General features: G+C 42.2%; 1 protein-coding gene across 2 annotated transcripts in view; it reads right to left on the minus strand.

Moving 5' to 3' along the window:
- Positions 1-407: 407 nt before the first annotated feature.
- Positions 408-26,324, minus strand: part of cep350 (centrosomal protein 350) — a 29,273-nt gene continuing 3,356 nt past the window's right edge. The window contains exons 6-37 of one of the 2 annotated variants that reach the window (XM_084547704.1): positions 25,332-25,936; positions 25,081-25,194; positions 24,492-24,620; positions 22,916-23,035; positions 21,234-21,964; positions 20,989-21,101; positions 19,349-20,382; positions 19,027-19,180; positions 18,484-18,653; positions 18,111-18,297; positions 16,547-16,692; positions 16,293-16,456; positions 15,930-16,040; positions 15,648-15,788; positions 15,349-15,479; positions 14,966-15,070; positions 14,657-14,874; positions 14,238-14,434; positions 13,756-14,034; positions 13,486-13,635; positions 13,109-13,269; positions 9,696-9,952; positions 9,328-9,527; positions 8,960-9,101; positions 8,268-8,428; positions 7,994-8,127; positions 7,844-7,905; positions 5,875-7,742; positions 4,910-5,446; positions 4,288-4,431; positions 3,656-3,778; positions 408-3,525 (exon numbers count right to left, since the gene is read on the minus strand). In XM_084547704.1, coding sequence (XP_084403830.1) covers positions 3,358-3,525; positions 3,656-3,778; positions 4,288-4,431; positions 4,910-5,446; positions 5,875-7,742; positions 7,844-7,905; positions 7,994-8,127; positions 8,268-8,428; positions 8,960-9,101; positions 9,328-9,527; positions 9,696-9,952; positions 13,109-13,269; positions 13,486-13,635; positions 13,756-14,034; positions 14,238-14,434; positions 14,657-14,874; positions 14,966-15,070; positions 15,349-15,479; positions 15,648-15,788; positions 15,930-16,040; positions 16,293-16,456; positions 16,547-16,692; positions 18,111-18,297; positions 18,484-18,653; positions 19,027-19,180; positions 19,349-20,382; positions 20,989-21,101; positions 21,234-21,964; positions 22,916-23,035; positions 24,492-24,620; positions 25,081-25,194; positions 25,332-25,936 — 8,956 coding nt within the window. In that variant the 3' untranslated portion in view covers positions 408-3,357. Of the gene's footprint in view, positions 3,526-3,655; positions 3,779-4,287; positions 4,432-4,909; positions 5,450-5,874; positions 7,743-7,843; positions 7,906-7,993; positions 8,128-8,267; positions 8,429-8,959; positions 9,102-9,327; positions 9,528-9,695; positions 9,953-13,108; positions 13,270-13,485; positions 13,636-13,755; positions 14,035-14,237; positions 14,435-14,656; positions 14,875-14,965; positions 15,071-15,348; positions 15,480-15,647; positions 15,789-15,929; positions 16,041-16,292; positions 16,457-16,546; positions 16,693-18,110; positions 18,298-18,483; positions 18,654-19,026; positions 19,181-19,348; positions 20,383-20,988; positions 21,102-21,233; positions 21,965-22,915; positions 23,036-24,491; positions 24,621-25,080; positions 25,195-25,331; positions 25,937-26,324 lie in introns of both variants that reach the window. The other variant, XM_084547703.1, reaches the window with a different exon arrangement.

Consider the following 26,324-nt stretch of genomic DNA (forward strand, 5'->3'; position numbering starts at 1 on the left):
GACATTTATTAATTTATTAACTGTTGTAATAGGCATGAAAAGTTCCCAAACAACATCTAATTTATTTATTCTTATCTTACCGTTAATGAAACCAGCATTAGTTTAGTGTAGACTAATAATAACAACAGTAGCTCTTTAAAACTACCAAATGTTTCACGGGTGTGTTAATACTATTACTTTTGGAATTTTTAAATATAAGAACTGTGCCTTTAATGCAATGCAACTCAGCGCAGCTCTGACACACGACATTCAGACTCAATTTGCTGACAAACCTCAACATCTGTGTTTGGTCACAAACCTAAACATTACATGGAGTCTCCTCGGCCTGCGTGCCCACAACACTATGACCACATGCTGTACAGTAACTACTTCTGCAAACACCGAATTACGACCAAGACACGCATACCTTCAGATACAACAAAAGCTTTATTTACAGTTTCAAATTTCATTTAGTTTAACAAATATATACTATGTACATATTTGCAAAGTAAACAGTGTTTATTTAACAACAATCGTCCCGGTTACAGTAACAGTGGGTCAAACTGGAGACAGTATATTTACAGCCATAAAAGAATTGTACAGTTCTTCCGAGTGCACGTAGCGCACACTCACGACACATTATTATAAATATTTATAGACATTTCAAAAGATGAGGGAGGGGGGTATCTAGTTTGACTGGGTTAATGTTAAAATCAAATGTTGTGTGGCCATTTTTGATTCTCAAACTATACATTTAAATTTAGGTAGAGGCGCTCCATCTGTCTGTGAAGAAACCCAGTCGGTTGGAGCAATACCATCTTATGCCAAACAGCTACTTGAAGATGTAATATATCTACAGATGACAGCTGAGGGCCTTAGTCGTTTGGTCCAAATGTACAAAACAATGAATACGACCAAGTACTGCATAGTTACAGAGGAGGGCTTAACGTCCTCCCACATACAATCAGTTCAAGAGAACAATGCCAGAGAGAGGGTTTTCAAGAACGCCTTGCAGAAAACGCTTCCACTTCTAACCATGTCACCATTACAGTTACATATGCCAACGGACCAGACATACAAGTCACATAGCACGGAGAGGTTGGTATCAAATGTTTTTGGTCTTTTTCTACATGATACAAGTTACAATTTTGAACATACACTACAGCAACTGCTAAAACATTGAATTTAGAAAGATAAAGTTTAAGGTCACTTTAGCTCCAAACAGTCAGTGAGGATTAACAGGCTCCGTCACACATGTCACACTGAGTTAGTACTCAGTTTGTTGGATCAAAGCAGCACTGACGGCGGGACCAAAACAAGCCCTTGGATTCAATCTTACGTACTCAGCTACAGCTAGTTCCCCATACAGTATATCAATGAAATGACCGTCTATAGACACAGAGGCATGGGTGGCTAGAAAGAAGCAGGTAAGTTTCAGACTCCTGACATTACAAACACTTCCTAGGCACAGGAGAGTGAGAAGGTTTAAAGAAACGTCCTCTTCTACACTATGGTTTGAAGCAGAAGGATCAATAAGGCTGAAACTGAAGTACTGGTAAAGCGGTGAGAAGGAAGAGCAGTCATTTGAGGATCTCTTTCAAAATGGTAGCATACAGCAGTTGAAAGAGACATTCAAAGAAAATAGGTCCAAAGAGCGTTGAGACGTCAACAAAACTTGTTACAAATCTACAACTTAAAGAGGCACTGAACGTGAAGAAGCGCTACCTCTGGTTTCCGGCGACACTAACGGGCGACGTTTTTTTCTCGTTTGAACTAACTGATTGTTATGAAGCTGAATGTTTCACAGCAGCAAGCGACGCAGCTACACGTGCAAGTGATCGTCAGACAACTTCACACGGCAGCTGTTAAAAAAACAAGACAACCGCAGGTGTTTTCTCAAGTAACAGAAAGTGAATGTCGGATAAGTAAGGCTCAAATCCAGCATTTTCAGTACTGTCCCATTATGTGATTCTTTAAAAAAAAAAAGAAAAGAAATAAAGTTAAATGTACTGGCAGTCTGCATCCCACTTGTATACCAAATATTTAAGTGTGTTTTGAGTAGCCTGAGTTTCGAGAGACACAGGTGGACACTTGTACCAAATAATGCAGATAAACAGAAGCCAAAAAAACAAAACAAAATACTGAGGAGCAGCTGGGTGAGAAAACAGAAACTGTTAATGAGGGCCTCGGCTACTGCGCAGAATAAAAACCTAACAAAGCATAAATCATCGGACAGACATTTTCTTTTTTTTTATCCTGGCAACATGCTTCATAATATTAACATATAGTATGGAAGAGGCACACAGTGGTTGAGATGATCAACCGGACAGTTGTGGCCACGATAAAAGTCGTACAGTTAGTCAGACAGCTTCAATGAATTATTAACAACTTTAAATATTAAATATTGTTTTCTGCTTTCCCCTACATAATGTATTGCCGTGTTCACATTCACATTTGTACTTGTGCTTTTACAATAACATTTCATTTTTCTTTACACCACGTTAGAATGTTAATTTTCTCCGCTAATCAAACAATTTTCACACAATAAATAATTAAGGAGGCAAACTGTTTCATATAATATCTGTACTCCGATTCAGTGCAGTCGGCTAAAATTTGATCCGTAAATAATGGTTTAGGCTCTCCTCCAGATTTGAAATTCGGCAATGTCAATGAAGTTAAAGTGCTCTGAAAATGTTTGAGGGCCAAAGAGTCGAATGTTGAGTTGTTGTTGCAACAGTCCCTGTAAGCAAGATCTTTAACCTCATAGTCATAGTTTCATTTCAGTGTGCTGGATTACCAAACCAATGCAATAAGGATTAACTGTCAAATCGCGGATTGCACTGTATTTTCTTTATCTCTATTACATTACAATTTTTGACTCCATATATATATATATAAATTTGATATCCTTTCAATAAAATCTAACAACCTAATGCTTTTCCAGGTAGATGTTACATTAAAGCCCACAATGAAACAATCTTCTTAGCAGCACTGGGGGACTGTTAACATGCTCCCAAATGGCACAGTCCAACTTATCCACACATCTGCTCGTTCTCCAACTGGCAGTTACAAAAGGACCAGTCCAGGAGGTGAGATCTGACACCAGCTGATACTAAGATTTAAGTAGGCTGGGTTTTGTGTGTAAAAACAAATGACATCAGCACTACAGTTAGCTGAAGCAAATTCAGCAAATGAACATCAAAGAAATGAGGAAGTTGTTAAGCTGAGAGGTAATACTGGGACTGAAGGCATCAGGGGGTTGCTATTGGCACATCAGCTGGTGGAAGCCCGAACGGGTTGGCTAGAGTTCACTGGGGGTGAGGAAAAGACTGGGATTGAGCTAGAAGTTGTAGTTTAAAAATACAAGAAGGAAAACTGTCAGGAGAGGGAGCTTCTTTTGGCCCTCTTGTCAGAAATTAGTGTGAGCGTATTTGCCGTGTCCTTCAGCAAAGCATCGAAGATACTGTCTGCCAGCTGCATCTTGACAAACAGCTCGTCCTCGTCGTAGTTGACCCACTGCGACTCCTCCTCGTGGAGCTCCTGAACCTGAAACGCAGCACAAATACACAATTTTTATGCAATTTTTACACATGGGTTACAAACTATTGCAGTATATTAGATGTATACAAGACTCTCTGATAAGTAAACCCCCTAAAAATGGAACTCTGGGACCTACCAGTATGTGATCGACTCTGTCCCGCTTCTTTCTGCCAAATTTCAACATCTTCTGCCAGTCAGTCTTCTGGCTCTCATCTTTTGCCAGACCATAAAGCTTCAGTACTTCTGCCGTGATAAATTCCTGTTCAACAATGTAAACACACACACAAAAAACACGCAACATGTAATTTGTGTTTGTTCACTTCAATGTATAATCTGGAGATAACAGGGTTAGAGAAACTGAACAGTGTTTACAATTGGCAGACAATAAATCCAAGTATAACTATAATCTCAATATCTAGAATGTCTTAGGTATAGCAGCTAGACTTCAGAAGTCATTGAAACAAGGAAACCAACTAATTCTACCATCCTCAATGTTTGAGGATGGTCTAATCATGTCAGACCCAGAAAGACCTGCAGCAAATTAGACCACCTAATTATGAGTAAAATCGAGAAATAAAGATGAGAAATGGCAGCAAAAACCTTTTCAGAGACAATTGACAGTTATCAGTATTAAAAATTCTGACTGCAAGCTTCAGAAAACATCAGCAACAAAAAGAAGAGAGCAGTGGGTTTTAGTGTTGTGGCGTTTGTTTGCTGCGCTCAGCACTGCACTGCTGGTTTGCTGGTGATTGTCCTGCAGTACTGTACCTGGACTTTGGTGAGGTCTGCCGGTGTCTTGACTCTGTGAAAGGAGGACTTGACTCGACGGGGCTTGACCCACTGAGGCTGATCAGTGTTGGGGTCCTCGGCATAGATTTCCTCAAGAATCTCCCACGTCAAGTCGTACACAGCCTAGAGAAGGAAAGTAATGAGACATGAAAGTTTAAATTTGTGTTGTTAATTAAAACTGAGCCTAAAAAAATGGTTTCTTGAGCTGATCACCTCCGAGTTAAAATACTATAAACAAGTCAGATAACATGTATTTACAGCTCAACAATTTAACTACGTCTGTCCAAAGCAAAACATCTGACTGAGGCAACATTCAGAGCACACGGATATCTAATAGTTGCAAACCAAAGGTTGAAACTGTTGTGTATTCTTGAAAACACCAAGATGCTCATCTGGCTGGAATCTGCTGAATAATTAGAACTTTCCCGGCATTTAATCTCAAAGGACCAATGTAAATAAACTGCTATCTTTCACAGAGCACCCACAGCTGCATTTGGCTTAGTATTACAGGAGAAAAACAGCAATGTGTACATTTTCAGGAAAAAGAAGGTTGTTTTGGTTCCACACCTTGTTTTGATGGTTTGTAAGTTCATATTTTTACCTTTCTGTAGCTGCAGATGGAGAGGGCCTCCTGGTCCTGGCTACTAGCCTCTTTTCCTAAATACTCTTGAGAAGGTTGAGGGATTGGCATCTGTGCAAGGGTCAATGCTCCCTCCTTCCCCAAGTTGCACCTCTCCCAGATCTCCTGTGTGGCAGCATGAACCATCTTCTCCACCTCCGTGGCTGAGTGGGGCACTACCATGGCAGGCTGCTCGGGTAGTTTCGGAGGCAAAGGAAGAGGTAGCTCAGGTCTAGGTGGAGTCTTTACCTGTGGTTCCCCACCTGATGATGAAGCCATCGCCCCCATTGGTGTTCCAGGTGAGGAGCCAGATCTGGCAAGGCCTCCTCTTCCTCCTCCCAGCCTTGCCTCTTCCTCTTCCTGTTTGAGTCTCTGCTGTTCTCTGCGCAAGCTGAGACCATAGTCCTCATCAAACCAGTCCTCATCATCACCAAACTCGTCTAGTAGTCCACGGCTCAGTTCCAGCTCCGCTAGGCGCTTTGCAAGCTCTTCTTGACCACTGGCCCCTAACACTGGACTCTGCTGTTGTGAAAGCAAAAAGAAATGAAAGAAAGTATGAATGTTATGCTTACTTTCCATTTTAGATCTTTAGATTTTAGATGTCTTTTAAGCTATTTTTGAAGAGTTACCTTTCTTACTGACGTTTAAAACATAAAAGCTTTCAGCAAAGAAAGCCAAATTCAATAAAGTCTGTCAATATAACATTGGACTTTGGCTGAACACATCCCGAAAACAAGGGTAATCCAGGTCAAATAAACAAGTACTGTTTGAGTACTGTTTTGATAATATAACTGCTGGTTTACAGCAAAGAGAATTCTACAGTTCAACCAATGCTGTTTTTTCAGACATGTTGTAGGCCCTGACTGGAAACAGTCAAACGCACAGAGAAAAATTCATTCATTTAAAACCTTCTATCAACAGAATGTCATTGACAGAAATATACTCACTGGTCGGTTACACAGCTCTGGAGAAGACAGTTTCTCTTTTTCAGCAGGTAGAAAGAAGGGTAGACCATCTTTTTGTTCCACTAAAGAGATCCATTCTTCTTCTTCAACATTTTCACTGAAGAGTTCTCCATTTATCTGATTAGCAGCTTCAATTTTCTGCTCTTTAGCCTTTTTAATTTCAGCAAACTGCTGCACAGTATCCTTCACAAAGCTGTTGAGAAGCTTGTCTGCATATGTGTCCAGCAAATCTTTGTTCTTGTGTTCTCTTTTTTCATCCCTGATATCTGTGCTAAGATCAGCAGGACTGGAGTGGTTTTGCGAGTCTGCATCTTCACTCGCAATCTCCTTCTGACTCTGCTTCATTAGGCCTATTTTGTCAATGTCAGCGATATGGGTAGTGTGTGATGCGTCTTCAAAATCCAGCATTATGTCCCCAACATCGCCATTCGAAATTGGATGCTCGGATTCTTCACGATGCTGTGAATTAAGTTGGGAATTGTGAAGAGACTCATCCATAACCTTTTTATCTCCAGATTCAGTGCCCTTATGAGATGTTTGTTCATTATTGTTTTCGAGATTTCCTTGTTTTTTGGAATAGTCCTCCTCAGTTTTTTGTTTATCTCCGCCTTTATCTGACAAATCGTCGAAGAATGAGTCCTCATCCTCTGTGGTATCTGGGTACACCTCAAACTTGTCTGGCAGGTGTGTGATTTTGTCTGGAGGAGCAAAGATACCGTGGCATTCCTCACATTCAAAGTAGACCACCCCGTCATAAGTGCCGTTGTTGCTACCTTCAGGCTTGTCTAACTCCACACCTGCCCAGAAGCCATTGGCAAAGCTGGTTGGACCTTTGAATCTCAGCGTGCCAGGCTGAACACCACCAACAAGAACCCGGTCTCCAATGTTAAAACTGAGCATTTCATCTATAGCAAGAGAGACAGGGGTCTGAGCAGGAGAGACAGGCGGTGAGTGGCTGGAATCATTGCTCTTAACGAGAGATTTGAAATCTTCTGTCTGCTTATGAAGATCTAGCAGTCTTCCAGATTGAAGGCTAGGATCACTAGCACCAGAATGGTGACTCAGCTCCTCGGCTATGTCCTCCTCCACAACTTCATCCTGGCTGTCCTTTCCTGAATGCTTGATTTCAGTTGGGGAAAATGAGATTTGAGACTCAAGCTTGGAACTACGATGTTCTTCTCTGGGTGAAGAATCTACTGATGACTCAAAGTCATCATGATAGCCATCTGCTATGGGAGAAGCCTCTGTATCTTTTATGGACAACTGCTTATTTGAAGAAGAGGCAAATGATTCAGGAGAGTGGGAGTGGTCACCAGATGAATAGCTGTAGCTTGGTTGTGGTGAGGTTTTGAGGTCTGCTGCAGCTGACTGCTTCTGACTAGAGGCAGTGATATTTGACTTCACAGTATCTTCAGTTTCAGATATTTCCCTCTGCTTGATTAGTTCATCCTTTTCTTGGCTAACAGATGGAGGGTGTTGATGTTCTTGATTTAAGGAAGATGAACCACGTTTAGATGTAGACAACCTCTCCTGGAAATCAAGTCCGTCTTCTGTTTCTAGTCTGAGAAGATGCTGAGAGACTTCATCGTCTAACTTGGAGTTTACTTCCAGTTCTTCCTGAATATCAGATCGATAATCAGATACAATGCTCTCATCTTCAGACTTCGCCTTGTCCTCCTTGGAGGCAGATCTTAAAAGACTCTCTGTAGATTGAAGGAACCTCTGTCCAGGGATGGGACACTCTGGGCTGCCATAGCCTGCCACAGTTTGACTCGTTGTTACCGGCTCCTCATCAAGCAAGTCTTCAGGCACTGAAGTAGATCTACTACGACCCGGCTCAGGAATGGCATCTACCATAATAGGAGAGGGTCACATTATTGGAACTTATTGGTCAAAATACATTGCAGCTACATAATTTATATGTCAGTAATGATGAATATAAACCACTTACCGTGATGTAATGATGCATCAGTTTGAATCCTTTTGGAGTCAGAACTGTTGTTGGTTTCAGATCTGAGAAAGAAGGATTTGCTTTTATTTTAATTTATTTTACAGTATCAGATGTTCATCAGAGTATCATGTTTATGGTCATGTTGGGTACCTCTGTGTGGGTGGTTTAATAATGGACTGCTCTAATATAGAGTTTGAATCTTTGATCTGGGAGCTGACATCAGGTGTTGAGTTGGGCTCTTTGTTCAGTTCCGCCTTAGTCTTCTCGATGAAGTTGTCATAGTTCTGAAAACAGTCCAAGATATGAAGATCTGCTTATACAGGGCACAGATAAATACAAATACAAACACAAGCACATAAACAAAACAACAGAAACAAAAAAAACTAAATCATCCAGCCACTTTTGAGGTGACACAAATGTTTACCTGCAGCTGCTTCAACAGGCTTGCCTCCTGAGCCTTGAGGCGCTCCTTGTTTCGCTTCTTCTGCTCCTTTTTCAGCTGGTAGGCCATAACCTTTCGCTTTCTGAGTTCTTCCTTCAGGGCCTTGATACGACTCTCTATGTCACTCTGATCTGAAATGGTTTCTGAACACATATTTCAAAGATAAAATCACAGCTAGAATGCGAAACTAGTGCCAGACCTCTGATTAGCCAAGGATAATCCAACTATTAGCCCACTCAAACTCAAACCCATTTCTTTGGGGATTACGGTACATTTTCTTTACCAGGAATGAGGTACACATTGATTTAATTTTGGTAGAACATTTTTACAGACACAATGAACAAAAATTATGAAAAATATTAAAACAGTAAACAGTGGCCACTCAACGAATAAAACACATTGTGCTCCATTGTGTTCTAGTTCACACAGTTTTACTTGTGTGATAACGGTACAATGAAAGTGCTATGCAAAGTGTTCCCTGCACCTATCACACAGCTAAGCAGGTTAGGTATCAGGGAAGTGCTTGCTTAATGTATTCCTGCCTGCATCACAATGCCAGCAATACAGCTGCATTATGTCTACTCTCTGCTTTAGTCCTTCCACCTTACTTTGAAAACGCTTTTACTCCCCAAAATTGTTGCATACTCAGTGTGTGCTGCACATGGGTAACTCACCAGTCTGTGTGGCCATGGGAGGGTCAGTGGGCTGAGTGCGGGCCTGATTGGTTGTCCAGGAGGTGGACTGGAGCTGCATCTTGGTTTTACTGCTGCCATCTGAGGGAGAGCCAGCAGGGCTGTGGCTGCCTTTGAGAGAAGACTGGAAAGACCAGACAGGAGGCGGAGGAAGGAGGAAGGACGGAAAGAGAGAGGAATATTACTTCAGGACCTGACATCACAGATACATTGATCAGAGCTAAACTTACATTAATATTTTACAAGCACCGCAACTCAACATATACTTAATGATCGCTTAAGAAAAGAAGTAAGAAAAAGGAAAAAATATATGAAATAGAAAGATAAAAGACATCCACATTCATACGTACTATTCTGCTAGGCGACTGCGACCCTGAGGAGAAGTCCTGGGTGTAATTTAAAGGGCTGTTCTGGACAGAGGCCAAGGATGTTTCAGGGACTGAAGCAGGTTGTGCTGGGGTGGGAGTTTCCAGTTGCTGGGACTCCAGTCCTTCTGTGCGTATACTGGACTCGGGTGTCGCTGAGGAAATGTCGCCCTCACTCATATACTCTGAAAATTAAACAATTTGCTATTAGATCATTTTGATCACTTGATGACTAATCAGTACCACTTCCCAAACCATACAAATCAAGCACTAATCTACATTTTATACTGCATTATTTTTTACAACAGCTTGCCATACACCTATGAGAAAATGAGAAAAATCTGTAGCTTCACCTTTCTCACTGTCAGTTCGGAGCTCTGAGCTTTGATGGTGACTGGGGCGGGAGCTACTATCAGGGACGTCCATTTCCTTGCTCTCTGATAGCTCACGATTTTTATCATGAGGTGCCTTCTGGTCCCATACAGCCAGGGCTTCTTTCTCCATCTTACGGACTTCTGCTTCCTCCTGGTCCAGCCGCTGTTTCCACTGCAGCAGCTCTTCAGCATGGTGTCGCCTCTGCATGAGCTGCTGCTCTCGCTTGGTCAGGAACCTGTAGAAGTGGATAATATTGAATGGGAAAAGAATGGAAGAAGTAGAGGAACAGATTGAAAGGGGTGATGATGGTGATGCGAGAGATGAAGAAATGTAGAAGAGGGTGAAGACAGAGCGAACATGGTTATTATAGGTGAGGGAAAGGAGGTGGGAGAGAAGATAAAGACATCAAGCATAAGACAGTGTTAAACAAATCCTCAAAGGAGCAAAGTGCCCCAAATCACCAGGACATTCTGTTTTTCCAGCAAACTCACCTCAAACTTTTTTCCTAACACACAATCACACAAGCAAACGCACATCTGCAACATGCCCAGAATAATCATCCAAATTTAGAAATTAGAAATCCAAATAAAAAGAGTGATGAAATGTCACTCAGGAGAAAGAAAGAGCAGAAAAGTAATAGTGAAGATGTCAGATTCATGCAAAAGAGACAAACCCAGGGGTTGGCATAGTCACACGCACACACACACACACCTCAAACATATTCTACATTTCAGGAGATTAACAGAAATCAGGTCCTTAGGCATAAACAGCTAAAGCTCTCTGTGAGTATCCATCTCTTCACTGACTGTATCATAACCACTGAGGATAGTAGGACTAAACTACTACGGTTCGGTTTTCTTAAGAGGGTAAAAAGAAATCTGTAATTCTTCAGTTCAGCTTACAAACATATCTGTGCAGATGTCTATCAAAACAAAGTGCATTCAGGTATAGCGGTTTTGTAATGGCATCTCCCACAGCTACAGTGCAGTATTATTTAGCCTTAATCTAATTTAGAGGCCTTTCTCTTGACCTAATGTATACTGATGACAACCCAGATACTCATGAATGAGGATGGGGAGTCCTTTAGTGCCTTCCCAAACTCTATTACAGCCAATGACCATCTGTACTTATTATCCCACCCTGTGCTACAGCTACATAATAAAGATGGCTAGTTAAGATATACTGGGGTCATTAAAGAGATCTCTGTTCTAAGCTCTGCAAAAGTCCTTTACTTCCATTTCTTATTGTTCCATTGCAAAACATTTTGTAACGGTAACTGGCAGCAGCTGACTCGATGATATAAAGAACATGTTGCACTGCACGTTTTACATTAATTAGGTCATCATTCAAAGAGGAAAGAAATAAAAGGGGAAAGAGTTGCAAATTACACACCACAGAAATTAGTGAAATCCCAGCTTTGAGTCTGAGATTTCTTTCCAACAAGGAAGGTGCCTCTTAAATAAACATAACCTTTGACTCTCACAAAACAGAATAATTTATAGCTTATTATTTTTTTTTAACTCAACCAGAGTGATTTAATGCCTTCTTTCTAGCACTACATTCTGTGTCTCTCTCTGACACGATGCTGAAGAGTGTAAAATCTGTTTAGTTGTCAGAAGGTCACATTATTCAGTAAAGCAGCTTTCCTTGGGCACTATTCCAGCATTAATTTAAACTCCTCCCCCACACAAACTCCATCCTGGACATTTAAACCTGTTAATATCCCACAGGAAACCAAAACAAACCAACACAATCACTCATCATTCACCACCCCACCCCCATAAGTTCCCAGTGCCAGTGGATGAACAGAAGCATGTTCCATGGGGTTGGGGTGTAGGTGAGGCAGGCCAGGGCTAGGTGGATAGGTAGAGAGTACTATACAGTACCTGACCAACTGGTTGTAGATAAAGAGCTGGAATTTAGGTTGGAGGTTGGGAAGACAGACACTGAGGGAGGCCCAGTGGTGGGCCGTGAACACAGAGAGGAAGTAGTGGACAGGAGAACAGTGTCTACAACATACAAGCACGCAACAGACAAAGTCAAAAGAGCCACACAAACAGGGGGATGGACACATACACACGTGTAACGTAAAAAAAACACAAGAGAATCAGAGGGAAAAGACAAGTAGAGAGAAAGGAAGAGAGTGATATGAGCAAATGTGGTTTCATTGCACCCAAGGTGTCAGTCTGTCAGGTTTCAGTTAGGAAGAATGTTACCTAGATACTGCATTAAGCTTGCTTTGAGGATTGGTTGGGGTAGGACCACAGCCTAACCTGCTTATTGAGGCAGTTCAATTACTGATTCATCAGTGAATCTTTTGTTCAACAGTTACACGCGAGACAAAGTAATCACATCTTTGTTAGTGGATTATATATAGAATATAGAAGTGTAACTGCCTGAATTATGATTCACAGGAAATCAGTAATAGTGAATAGCAGCGTCAAGACAATTTATCAGAGTCATTAATAACAAGCTTATATTAGATATCTTTAGATTAAGGACCATGACAAACAGGAAAAAGCAATACATGCCTGATTAGATATAGTAAGTACAGATTTAGGTTTTGTTAGAAGCTCTTAATTATTTTATTTAACAGAAATCTAAACGTAATGGGTGATTTTGAACCTTGCACTGTACATTTTTATTATTGTGTTGGTTGTATAAATGTAAAAAAAAACCTAGTCTGGAAAATTGCTGAAATGCTACATTAGAGGATTGGCCTGCAATTTATGTCAAAGTTATAATTCCTCAACCCCAGAACAATTAACACTTGTTTAACCTATCCAGTCATGAGAGGCTCTACAGTCACCCGACCAAAGCTGCTAGCAGCTAAAACCTCAGTGGAGCTCAGCAGAGCTCAGTGGATCTCTTTGAACCCATAGTCAACAGAATGTGGGTATAATGAAATTACAGAATGCACAATATGTTTGCTTTGTCCCGGACTGAAAGTCCCATGACAGCGAATGATGTTCTTTTATACATTTAAGATTATGGAACATCCTTCTAAGGCTTAAATAGGTGTTTTTGAACAGTGTCTAGTCTTGTCTAGTCTCGTGGAAGAACAAAAGGAAACATGCTTATCTTCACCTCCACAGCACTTAAAACAGTCAGAGAAAGATGGCATGCACTGATAACACTGTTTCAACTAGGAGCAAGTTAAGGTCTCTTAATTTTCTATGAACACAGAATGCGTTTTGTCATAAAACAGTGCAGTGAAAGGAGACATATCTAAACTGCTAAATTATTTGTGTGTAAGTAAGTAATTAGATTGTGACTAAAATTTAAAAGAAGTGAAATAAAACACTTATAAGGAGAACAACATCCACCAATTCACTATAAAAACTACCAAGAAAGCCCAGAGAACATTTGAAAATTAAATGAAAGACTTTACTTTTCATCCATGTGAGAGCGCATCTTCTTCAGCTTCTGCATGATGCTGCTAGTCTCGCTTCCAGAGATGGAAAGAGATGGAGAGGGGCTACGGATATCATCAGCATGCTTCATGCTGGGGGAGGCTGGTTCAGACCCCGCAGTTTCTGACACTGGAGTCTCCTAAAAGACAGATGACAGACACACACACACACACACAGAAAGACCAAGAATTAGTTAAATAAAAAAACAAAAAAACAAGATTATCATGCCAGAATGTTCAGTTAAGTGTCATGTTTTCTTACTTCATTTCATCAAAACTCTACGGAACAAGCGGGGCTAAATTGAAACGATCTCTGTCATCAACATTAACTCTGAAGGTGAGACTGCACTACTTACAGGTGGCGCTTCACCCCCAACACACTTGAGACGCTCCTTCAGTCTGAGTGTTGAGTTCCTCATGCGTTCAATCTCCTCCTGCTGTTTCAGCAACAACTGTCTTTCCTTCCTTGCTGCTTTATTGGCCTCTTGAAGTCGCTTGATCTCAGCCTTAGAAAATGAGCACAGGGAAGAGGAAACATTAGTTTGTCAGAAATAGATAAGATCACAGAAGACCCCAAAGCTCAATTGTCGTTTTAGATCATTCTGTTTTTGCCACCCTCTGGGTACCTGCTCCTGCTGTAGTTTCATCAGAAGTCCTCTCTGCTTCTTCCTGATTGGTGGCATTTTGTCATCCTCTCCCTTGTCTCTCAGTCTCCTTTTCTGGTGCTCTAGCCAGGCCAGCTCTGCTCTGGTCTTCTCCTTGAGGGCTTTCTGGCGAAGACGCAGCAGAGAACTCTGGTGCTGCAGTCTTACCTCCTCATCTTTCATGTACTGACGTACCATGTCCATAGTGAACTGGGAAAAGCTGTCCTGTCCACCAGAGAAGGCTTTGCTTGCATCCTGAGACTGCAGGAGAACACAGAGGAAAAGGTTACGATTAGAAAGACAGAAAGACAAAATGCATTACAGTGGAGCAAACAAATAGTGTGATTAGATAAGAAATACCTTGAGACAAGTCACAAAGGAAAAACAGATTAAAAAAAATCTAATCATGTTGTCAGTGCTCACACCCTCTGACTCATGAGTGTTTGACTATATTGCCCTCTCACCTTTAAGGTATTGTAGGTTGTGTTGTGACTGGCTCCATCGTCCTCTGATTCCTCATGGTGGGACTTCTTCTCCATAGTTCCACGGCGATGCGCCTCAGACGGCAGCAGAGAGCGGAAGGAGCGCTCCTCTATTTCATCCTCGGTCATGGACTCATCAAACTTAAAAGAGTACTCTGTCGCCACTGACGTAGTCTCTCCTGAGGGGCCAGAGATAAGATAAACTCAGTATCCACTTTAATGTCTGTGTTCATCATCCTGTAGGAGGTGGTGTGGCTCTTGCACGGATTAAATTATAGCAACATGGTTTTCATAATTTGGCTGATACGCAACAGTAGCATTGTGCCGCTGAATGAATGATGAAGAGATATTAAAGTAAAAATGCACATGTCTAGCTAAGATCTATGCTTGCCACTCTGTACCTTTCTCATCCACTACAGAGGGGATGCTGTCACTGCAGACAGAGTAATTTGCTGCTGTTGGAACTTCCTCCTCTATGGAGCTGCTGGCTGCTTCCCTCTCTGGCTTCTCCCCAGCTTCTCCGTTCCTCCATTTGCCCTCTGCTGCCTCTTTTCTTGCCCGTTCTCTGTGGTCTGAGGAGACATGCGATGTGCTGTGGGGGCTGATTGAGGCAGCTCCACTGAAAAAAGGGGAAACACAGAAATTCAGAATTTATTTTACTGTCTTGTCCCCAAACCTAAGTGGTGCCACACAGGGGGCCTGACTGATACCTGAGGTGTGGTCTGAAGGACAGTGAGTCAGAGTGACTGAGGCTGTTCAGTGAAGACAGAGGTTCCTCTGGCCTGGTCTTTCTGCTTGACACATCACTTCCAAAGCTGTAAAAGAGCAAACAAAATATGTAAATGCTTACAATGATTTGACAAAGTGGAAGAATGCTTCTTTGCGAGTGGTTATGTATTTTGGCGAACAACTACTGTTCTTTATTCTGTATTGAATTAAAATAATCATGAACTAAAGCACACAAGCTGTGTGTCTACTGGATCATGACACCTGCTTGATCACACCTTGCTACATAAGTATGGCTATAAATGGTAAAATCAAATGTTGAAAGACAAGTGTAGTGTCAATACTAAAACACACTGCGTCTGTGTACCTGTCAGAGTCAGCTTTGTCCTGTCGTTGCTTTGTATAGGAGCCATTCTGTTCTTCTCGCTGGTCCAACATAGAGGAATCAGGAGGGACAATCAAAGTTCCTGCCATCTGCGAGCGGGCCAGTTCTGTCATCTGACAAAGTGGAAAAGGATACACAGATCAAATGGTTGATTCGGTGACTCTTACACTGAATATTATGCTTACTGGTATTTCTTTAATGTAATTCAATCAGTTAACTTTTATTGTAAAATTATGGCATGGGTATTTATCCAGGCGGAGAGGAAGGAAGTTATTGCTAACCTCCTTGATGTGTCGGGCAGCATCGACTGTGTAACGTGCTGCCTCAGCCTGTTGACTCATCATCTTAGTACTTGATTCCTGGAGGCCTTCCAAAGCCTCCTTTTGAGCCGCTGCCAAGCTTTCCTGTACTTCTATTTGAGCCTGGAAAATACATTTATGTATTATGCACACTCATACTTTGAAATTTAAACATGAGAAAGCAAACACTGAAACTGTCATCTACAAACAGACAAAGATTTTCTCGTAAACTAACTGATTAATCTTATGTAATGGGGGTAGTACCCTTGCTACTCTCTGTCTGTTTTCTTCCAGCTGCAGCTTTGCCTCTAGCGCTTCTCTTTCAGCCTTGATCTTCAACTCGTAGAGGTCACGCTCATGGCGCTGCTGCTTGGCCTGCAGGGTCAAAGTTCAGAAAGCAGGTCAATAAAGTTTATAAATACTGATAGAGTCTTTCGAGTGAGCTATAATCAGAATTACTGGAAGTCCTGACCTACATTTACATTGGTAAACTTCAACAAATGCTCTCTCAGTAGTCAAATAAAGATTGTGGAAGGGTATACTTCAAATCATTTAACACTATAACACAGAACTTTATGTAATCACAGTGTTGTTACAACTGTAAGCCAAAAAAATCTTTTATTTTACCTTGAGCATTTGGGCCAATGATGCACTCTCCTGCTGTGCCGTGGATACATCCACCAGCCTCTCAACATCCCCCAGCTGCCTGACTGACTCTTCAATGGATTCCAGGTACTGGAGCTCTGCCGCCATACGCTGCTGCAAGACAGCAGGTGAATACTGTAGTTCACCTGTGGGAAAGGAAAGGTAGAAAGGGAAATCAGTAAAAATGGATGTTGGTAGGACATAACTGATACAACAGTTTATGAGTATATATTTACCTGTGGACCTGGTCTCAGCTCTACCACCATGAGCTGTGTTTGGGATATTTGCACCCAGAGAACCCCTTCTGACAGACTCACTGGGAGAGTCTGCTCCTGGAGGAGAACCAGGGTCTGGAGAGCCAGAAGGCGAAGCCAATCTAGCCCTGGAATAAATGAATGAATGAAATCGCTGTGATTTTAAGCTTGAAACAAGAATATTTGCAGCCAGTGTGTTAATACATAATTCAGTACTGCCCTACAGAAGTGGCTATTTTGAAAAGAGGAACAGGTAGGCCAAATGGTAACGTAAGCACGGCTGGAGTGGGGGTGGGGTGATCCTAGTTTAAACTAACTGAGGCATCACAACTCTGCTGTGAGAGGCCCATATTATGAATGGCTATATTGTGCTGCTCATGAGATAAAGAGTCCAGGGACAATTTCTAAAGAGATCGCAAGTTATTCTACTTTCCCATAAAGAAAAGCCAACAGCTTTTTCCAATGACAACAATCGGCCTCAATAACACACCTATACATAACAACATTATAAAAATCATTAGTGATCAAATATGCAGAGACCGATATGAATGAAGTATGCAATATTTGAATACAAGCGCTGTCCATTGATACACCATTTTTGAGACTGTTACTGACTCACCACCAAAGTAATAAAAGAAATACAATTTAAAGTGGAGTATGAAGAATACAGCCCAGTCAGTGTGTCTTATTTTATTGTATAAGACACACAGAATCCCAAGAATTTGCCACCTAGGCTTCAGAGTACCATTAGGGAGCTCAAATGTCACTACTTTGCACTGAGATTAAAAGAAAAAATCTGTCTCCTTTTCCTTGGCAGGAGGCCCAAGCTGTGGTGAAGCAGACTGGCCCAAGCAACCACCCTGTGGGCCCCCAAAACAAAATAACCAGTGTTTTCTCTCTTGGGTCAAGCTGCAGCCTGCTTCTGTTACTGGGCACTGCAGGACTGCTTAAACCCTCAGGCTTACAAAAGAACAGCAAGCCACAAGACTGTTTAGATTGGCAGCCTCAATTGAGGCCCCTGTAAGCGTAGTTTAGTACTTAGTCATGCCCAGACAAATTTACTTTTGGGTAACAAAAACCCCCCAAAAAAACAGTAATACCAAGTGGAGGTTTCGGAGTAGTTTGTAGAGCGACAACTGAGACGATACAGTGCTGAAAATATGCAAATATCCCATTCATTCCAGACGTACGTTGACTTTTAAGTCCATTTTAACTTAGCTTGAGTGAAAAGGACAGCATAAAATTATGCTAGTGTTAGCTAATAGCCCAATCACCATGACACCAGAGCTGTGCTGAACCGAAGGTTACGAAAACAGGGAAAGCAATACCTGAGACAACTGAGATGTGAAGGTAACCAAAGCTTGTGGGAACAGTGTTCACCATTTATTCACTTCTCCAATGCTGCTGTGCAGACTTTCAATTTTACCTCTTACAGATTATCTCAACACAAAAAAACTGTAGGTTGGATATGTTTAGTTTTTGCACCACTCAACTAAACCGAAACCAACTGACCGAATCTCTAAATCAGTCTGTTCAAGATCATTACCTTAGGTGAGAATGGCCTAAGGTTTCTCCTGAAGTGTCATTGGAGTGGACACTCTTGGATTGGCTGGGGGCAGAACTTTGGCCTGAACCTCTATTTCTAGAGTCAGAAGATTGGACTTCTGAGGGGGGTGAGCAGGAGTTTCGCTGCTCCTCTACGAGAGTGGCATCACTCTGGTCTGATGCTGTTCCTGCAAAAGAATGGAGTAATTATATTATACAGCGAAAGGATTTGTAACAGCAAAAATACAGCATATGATCTTGAACATTTTAACTGAGACAAATTATTCCCCAGCAAACTTATAAATCCTTTATAATAAAATGAGTTCACAGTTCAGAGTAATACCAGATAGTAATGCAAAAATAATGATTCTCACCTCTTTTTCTAGCCGAGTGCCTGGACAGAGGTGAGGAGCCAGGTGTTGAACCAGAGGAAAGGTGCGGTGAATGATTGGATGAGTGAAAAGATGAAGGATGGGAATAAATGCCTCCTGTACTTTTCTCATAAGGAGACCTCCTGATCAGCTCTTCAAAGTGACTGTTCATGCTGGGGAGAAACAAATTCTCAGTATAATGGATCCCTTTTTGTCAAGGTTTTTAAATGAACAAACAAAATCCCAATATTAATAACAACAGCAACTTAAAGTAAATACTAAATATTCAGAATACAAAGTGAAGTCTTTATGTGGAATCATGGGTAAGCCATTTTGACCAATGTTATTAATCAAATCAGTTAATAAGCTTCAGAGTTGGGTCTTTGATCCAATATAAAACACAAAACAAAAGCAAAAGTCTCGCAATTATACTGGAGAGTCTTCATTCTAAGAAGCCTGGAGGGAAAATCTTCTATCTACGACGGGTGCATAAGCCTTCCATCTGTGTGACATGAATGCCACCTGGTGGTCATATTATTTTTTTACCTGGGTGAATTGGAGCCCCTCTTTAAAAGGCCACTGGCTTTGCTGCTATGTGATGACACGAAATCATCTTCATAAACGGCTGCATCTCCAGGGCTACCTCCAGAGCGCAAAGAATTGGCAGAAGGAGAATTCCTCTCTGGATTCCTCTCATTTGCTGAAGTAAAAAGATAAACACAACGTTATCCAGAATTGCAATCAGCGTGTTAGTATAACCGCTACAGTTTTAATGTGAGAAACTATTTACTATTGAAAGTACTTCAATATTAATCATGATTAATCACAGTATTTCCCGTTGTGGGTGGGAACTCGTATTTGAACTCACCTTTAACATGGCCATGAAGGTTTTTAGTGAAAATATTGATTACACTTAGAGGGCTTCCTTTGTTCAGCTCTTCCCAGGCTGCTTTGTTACTGTCGTGCTGCGCGAAGGGTGAGCTGAGGGCCGTGCACATCTCTGCCTCCCTCTGGAACTCCAACAGCCGCTGGTAATCCTTTCTTTGACGTGGACCATGGTCCACTGCCTCCAGTCGATCTGCTGTCCTAGGTACACGATTTTCGGAGGGCTGAGGAAGGCTCACCTCATGCTCTGAAAAACTCTCATCACTCAAAAGAGGACCTTCACTAATGGAACCAGCGCTAGAGTCATGGATATCTGTCCGATGCTCCTCCTTGTCATGTTGTTTCCTTTGTGTTCCTTTATCCATTCTTTCTTCCGTCTCCAAGCCGTTGACTAGCTTCCTCTTTTCTAGTGAGTAACTGTCAAATACTGGCCCCACTAGATCAAAAGAAGTCGTGTGTGGATTAGTGAAACTGATGTGTGTGCCATTATTTTCTGCCTGTTCCCTTAATGCATGTAAATTGCCTGCTCCTAGAAGAGGTGTGCTATTGAATGGACTATGGCTTGTGCTGTTTAAAATCCTCTGGATCCTCAGAGCCATGTCATTATTTTCTGTGACACATGCAGACGCTTCTGCCCAGCATCCTCCATCAAGATTGGATGATCGAGGAGGCAAAATAGTATCCACGTCCATTGTCGTTGGTGCACCATAGTTGACCCCCTCCCCGACAAGCTTGCGTGCCTCACTTTCTATGCGGTTAGAGAGGGATGCAGCTGTGGCCTTGATGGCTTCAATGCGAGACATTTTGGACTGTGACCTGCTGGAAGGGGATGTGGCAGTCCGCTGGGTGTGCTTGCTGTCGCCAATAGCCACTGCTCTCTCCAACCTTAGAAGATGAGAGAGGAGGTGATCACCAGCAGGTGCTCGGGCACTGATGCTGGGGCCGGTCGTAGGTCCGGCGACTGTGTACAGACGATCTGGCTGAAGCAAAGAGGTAACTCCAAGATCCAGATCAATCCTGCAAGAGAAACAAAGAACGGCACAAAAAAAGCATTATTAGCATATTAGCATTTTGGAACTATCATGCTTGTGTTTGAGGTTTGCAAACATGAGAACTTTCATGTTGAATATCCGCTATGTCTCCAGGCAAGACATTCATAATTCTTGATATTTATTGTATCTGACCGTAAAAACAACCGACTGTAATTGTTTTAGCTTTAAGTAGTGAACCAATGTATTAAGCATCCTGATATGTCACTGTCTATGATATAATACTCCATGAACGGGTTTCCCTAATGGTGATTATATCAATTTCAAGCAAAACCATCATAGACTCTTTATTTACAGCCACTTATCTCAAATGTTCTTTCATGCATCTAAAACATGAACAATGACTGTTTTAGATGTGCCCTATTTGGCTTGTTCCTACACTGAAATAGAGATCAAAGAGGCTTCTGGGAACCAGACAAGGGTTATCCATAAAACCAAACATTATTCTAAGATGATGTGTACTTGCAATTGTTGTTTATTCGTGTCAATACATCGGAGTGTAGGGAGCTTGTTATTCTAGACGGTGCAGTAAGTTATAATACAGGTTAGGGTTTTTGTGTGTGCATGTGCGTACCTAGATAACGGCGGCTGGTCATTCAAAGACCTATCACTGCTCGAGGGGCTCTGCGGTGCTTCTAGTCTTTTGTTCTCTTTGTCTGACTCTCCTGAGGGCTGGTACATAGGTCTCTGTGAAAAAACACATGCTTAAGTTACTTTCTTACAAAGATGATAAGGTCAGCACTCATTTCACTTAGCTCTTAGTTGTATCGATATAGGTGTAATAAATTGAATAATGTATTACGCATATAAACACAATACCATTTGACTAGAAGGAGCAGCACAGTGTGTCTGTGTGCCCTCCTTGCCAAGCTGGGTCCCCTCCAGCAGTAGTTTGGTGTAGGTCTCTTGTAGTCGCTTCTGCACAGGGGCCTCAGTGGGAAAGGCCACAGTTTTAGCGGCGTCTCTTTGCTTCCTGTAAAGCTCCTGCAGTCTCTGGTTTCTCCTGTCAGCCTCTTCCTTCATCGCCCTCTTCTCCTCCGCCTGACGCCTCTTTCTCTCCTCTTGTTGCCGGGCAATGTACTGACGAACAGTATCTGCATCATAGTGTCGCTTCTTTTGCCCTTTCTCAGCTGTACTGCTTGTTTCTGGTGGGTGTGTAGTTGGGCTGGCGCTGCGGCACACTCTCGAGGAGCTACCGTCTGCCACAGTAGTTCCCCAAGCAGAGACTGGAGTCCTTGTTCGGGAACCTGAGCCTCCTCTCCCTCTCCTTCCACTGCTGCCACGAGACCGGGACCTTTTCCGGGCCCTCTCCTCCTTCTCAACTGCTTTGTACTCCAGTTGAAGGTCGTCAAGTATCCCCTGGATGTCCGCCGACAAAAGGTCTGTGCTTGCTCCCACTGGGGACTTGTCCTGGGCTGCAGACAGGGGGTTAGATGTGGTTGCAGCACGGCTTTTGGGTTGACCCTGAAATCCACCACGAGGCCTCTCTGTGCTGTTTGAGCGCGAACGTCGATTTGATTCTGAACGCCGGTCTGATCTGTGATTGGAAGCTGGGGGACATGTCCAGAAAAGTAAAGTGTTACGGCTGGTAACTAAGTCCATACTGAAACAGTCATACACAGACATACATTATCAGAGAGAATGCTGCAAAATAGACTTTAGGTTGTGGTTAGTACTAAATGAGAGGTGCAAGCCCATGACAATTATTTCCACTATTAACATTACAAAAAATAGGCTGTGTCGGTTTGTCACAGCTTGAAAAACACTGGATGCACCAACAAGTGACTGCAGTAGATGAAGCAGCATCAGATTCAGCCAAATGTACATAAAAAATGAGGCTGGGGGTGGGGGTGGGGGGGGCTTGCTATGGCAACTCTAATCTGGGCCAAACCAAAAATTCCCATCTAGCATCTAATCCAGACAGTTTTAGTTAGAACATGTCTGTAGTGAGCCTCTGTCTATTTTCCTTTCCCTGCTGTGCCATTCCCCGTGGTACATGCTGCCACTGGAAACCAGGTCATGTCTTATTGTGCATCCAACTAGAAAAACCAGTCAATCTCTATTCCTTCCGGTCATTGGTACGCAGTACAGCCACAGCCACAGCCAGGGAGGTGCTGTGGACTATTTATTTATTAATATTCCTTTGGCTGGCTCGGTAGTCAGTCTTGCTGTAAGGGGCCCAGACATGCAACACCACTATGATTTATCACAATCATTATATCGTCTAACTACATGGAGTTCAGGATATTATGTTTGTTTTTAGGATTTAAGCAAAAAAGGACACAAGATATTTGAAAAGAAAAGGTGAGGGAAGGTGTACCTTAATAGACACGTCTAATCTACCATTCTATACAACAATGGATATAAATGATGTAGCAAGGACATTTTTGAGGTCAAGTTGACACGTTTTAAGTGATCTTCAATATCGAGCAAACGCCTAATTACATTGTTTGTCTACTGAAATTTTCTTTCTTTCTTCTTTACACAATATTCAGCCACACCTGTTCGACTATGTCTGTCAGATGGATGGGAACTGTGCTCCTCCCTAGGCACCTTAGGAACTGGACCGAGTACCATCTTTACCAGCTTCTGGCCCTCGCGCCATGATGCAGGGCTGATAACTGCAAAGAAACAAAGTTTACAAGTTAGGTTGCAATTCAGTACAGACCATGTAGACACGACATCACTGGAAAAGGCTCACTTACATGCAGAAATATATACACACAGCAGAGAGAGCAGAATATTTAGCGCAATTTCTCAAGCAAAGGCATAGCTTTCGTAACATTAAATGGTTGCTTAATCCAAAATTAGTCAAAGGAAGAAAAGCTCACAGTGGATCCTACTATGTTTTCTTTTTTAAATCATTAAGGTTGCTGTTTGGGAGAGTAGATCTACTGAGAGATTTACCAGAACACCTGGTGTATGGACAGTTTTGGCCATTTACCAACCATATGTTTTAATTTCCACAGTTTTCTTCCACCTGTAGAGTAGTACGAGTCAACAAAGCAGCAATGTCCCTTTATACAGGATAACCCCTAAAGCACTTTTCACATCATGACAGCATTCTAGTGAAGAGCTGTTCCTAGTAATGAAGCTGTACATCAAGTAACCAAGCAGCTGTTTGTGCTGTTCAGATGAGCCAACTGAACCTGGCCACAGATTTCAGAGATCTATTTATAGCACTGTGCCAGCATGAAATAGAGACCTACCAGACCTGAAAGACATAGTAGAAGTCGGAAGAAACTCAAGGAGAAACTAGACACAGAGTGAATGAAAGCTAGAACGCAGGAGAAAGATCTTTTGCTTTAAACTTTCAGCATTGAAATGAGGGGAATTACATATGATACAGGTCTTCAGATAAACTCACACTATGGAATAAAACACAGTGGCCAGTCAGACCACTTCACAGGTACACAAAAGTGTCACTTTGACCCCAGTTTGACTGCACAATGATTCCTTTAGATTTCTCCCTTCCTGGCACGATTTCTGAATGCAATCCTGGTTACATGTGTTTTTGTACTCATTTGTTTGTTTGATGATGGCCAGTTTTCTCAGCTGTCAAAGCTCTGTAGTGATTAGGTTCCTGAGGGCATGCGTGCATGATTCTTCTGTGTGGGTGTCTGAAGGCTACTTGCTGGCCACAAACAGCATGTCACACATACTGGACATTACTACAGGGATTAGAGCCTTAGAGCAACACCTCGGGTTCGAGGACAGGAACACACACAGCACACAGGCCTGGTATGGCACAACTCAGTAGATGGAAAGTAAGGAATTCACATTTGAATTGTCCAATGATCAGCTTGCATGTCACCAAAAACAGAAAAGGGGATATGGGTAGGCAAGAAATACAGAAAACACCTAACTTAAAAGGTCACAGGCATTAAAACTAGCAAAGCTAGTTCAGAGTAAAATTAGAACCAAAGACATGATTCAGCACTTGATTTTGCTACATGTGCACTGACCCATGACAAAATCCTGCTAGACTGTTCCACGTGCTTCACTTTCCTACTGTCACTAATTAAGAATAGATCACAGGGTTGGTTGGCCCTCACACATGAAAGAGGATTATTATACCTGCTTTTGCATTTAAGTCAGAAGCAGGGGCAGCTTTGTGGACCTTCCTGACTGGTTTGGGAGGCCTCCTCTCTTTGGACTTGTCTGCCCTCGGTTCCCTCTGCTGTTGATGTCTGGATCTGGTGCCCTCTGGTCACAGAAGACATAAGCAGAGAATAAACCATGCAGCGTGACAGACTGACTACATCACAATTCCTTAATTAAATATGATGTTCTAAACCAAAAGGCTATCATGTTCAGACAATACTTGGAAAACAGATGATAGAATATTGATCAATGGCTGAGGTTAACAAATCTAATACAAAGAATTTATTTTAGTCTATCCAAATAGATTTTCCCAAGCCTAACTTTCAAATGTCTTCATCTCGCAAAGGAATTATGGGTATTATGTGCAAGCAATAGCTTGTTAATTCTATGCAATTTTTCAGGAATTCTCGATGCCTCAGGGTCTGCTGGATAAAATCCCAGGAACATACAAGAAGACAAACATGTCCAGTCACTGCCATTTTTCACACAGTCCTGTTAAAAGCTCTCTGTGACTTAATGGCCATAGCTCACAACAGAATAATAAGATATGCCAAAAACGTACCAGCAAATTGGCGTGATAAGTCTCTGTATATTTCTCTGCTGAGGTTGTGAAAGTCTTCTTCTTTCCAAACTTTGCCATCGGGAGTCTGGATCTTTGTCTCTGTACTGTTGAAACCTGAGAATAAAAGGATGGAATATGTATCCTGTTGGATCCTGTTTCCTACTATAGAGCACAACTCTATAATCCAAAAACAGTAAGCAGTCATAACACATATTATTTCAAAAAAGTGACGAAACAAAAAGTCAATTTACCTTTGTATATAGGTGCAGGTGGCGCAGTCGTTACTTTGCGTATTTTTGTTGTGGGCATTTTGCTTGTATCAGGATTGTTACTCTCTATAAATGCCGAAGCGGGCTGTTCCAGATAACCCAGCAGCTTCTCTCTCTCTGCAGCCTCCTCCAGATGTTGTCTCTGTCTTCGAATGCGCTCTTTGAGCTTCTCGAGTTTATCGTCAGGCTGATGCCGTCTTAGGTTCTCCAACCGTTGAGAAGCTGAGCCAGGGCTGGTGGAGGAAGTGCTCTCCCCCCTGCGTATACAGCCTGAGGTGGAAGCAATGCATGGGCTTGAGTCTTGGCTATCCATTCCAAGTTGTGCTTTGGGCGTGCTTTCCTTAGTCCTCAGGGTGTCCAGGGCCGGCTGGTCATTGAGGTAACGCACCTCAGTGCTCTCCAGAGCTGAGGAGTGTGTGCTGTCCAAGTCCCTGTCTGTCTGTTTGTCCCTGGTGTCCCTCTGGTAGACCAGTTGGCTGGGCAGAGGCTCTGAGGGAGGCAGAGACGATGGGTACGAGGACCCTGGCACTGAGTGCAGACTGTAGGCTTCCAGCTGAGCTGAGAGATGTAGTGGAGGGGTGGCCTCTCTGTACACAAACCAGATTACACGGGATCAAGAAGAGGATCAAGATTTACTCTTAATTTACTGCTCGCTGACTTTACAGACAAGAACACACTTATGGGTGTCCTCAGTGTATAGAAAGAGGAAGGAATGTATTCATTCAAAATTTTCCCGGTGAAAACAAATGAAAATATATCACAGCCATGAAACGAAGATATGGAGTTTTTAATTGTTTGCACCGAAAACCTCACACTGTTCTCACTGTCTGAGAGAACTGCAGAATAAGATTACATGTGGCTTTCTAAAGTATAGCATTAAAAAAGTGATCTAACCACTGGACTGCTGAGCACATCTGCATTTGGTAATAGTAAACTATGAACAAAAACTTCTGACATTTCATCTGACTCAGAATT

The sequence above is a fragment of the Chelon labrosus genome (assembly GCF_963514085.1).
Source record: "Chelon labrosus genome assembly, chromosome: 7".
Taxonomy (NCBI): domain Eukaryota; kingdom Metazoa; phylum Chordata; class Actinopteri; order Mugiliformes; family Mugilidae; genus Chelon; species Chelon labrosus.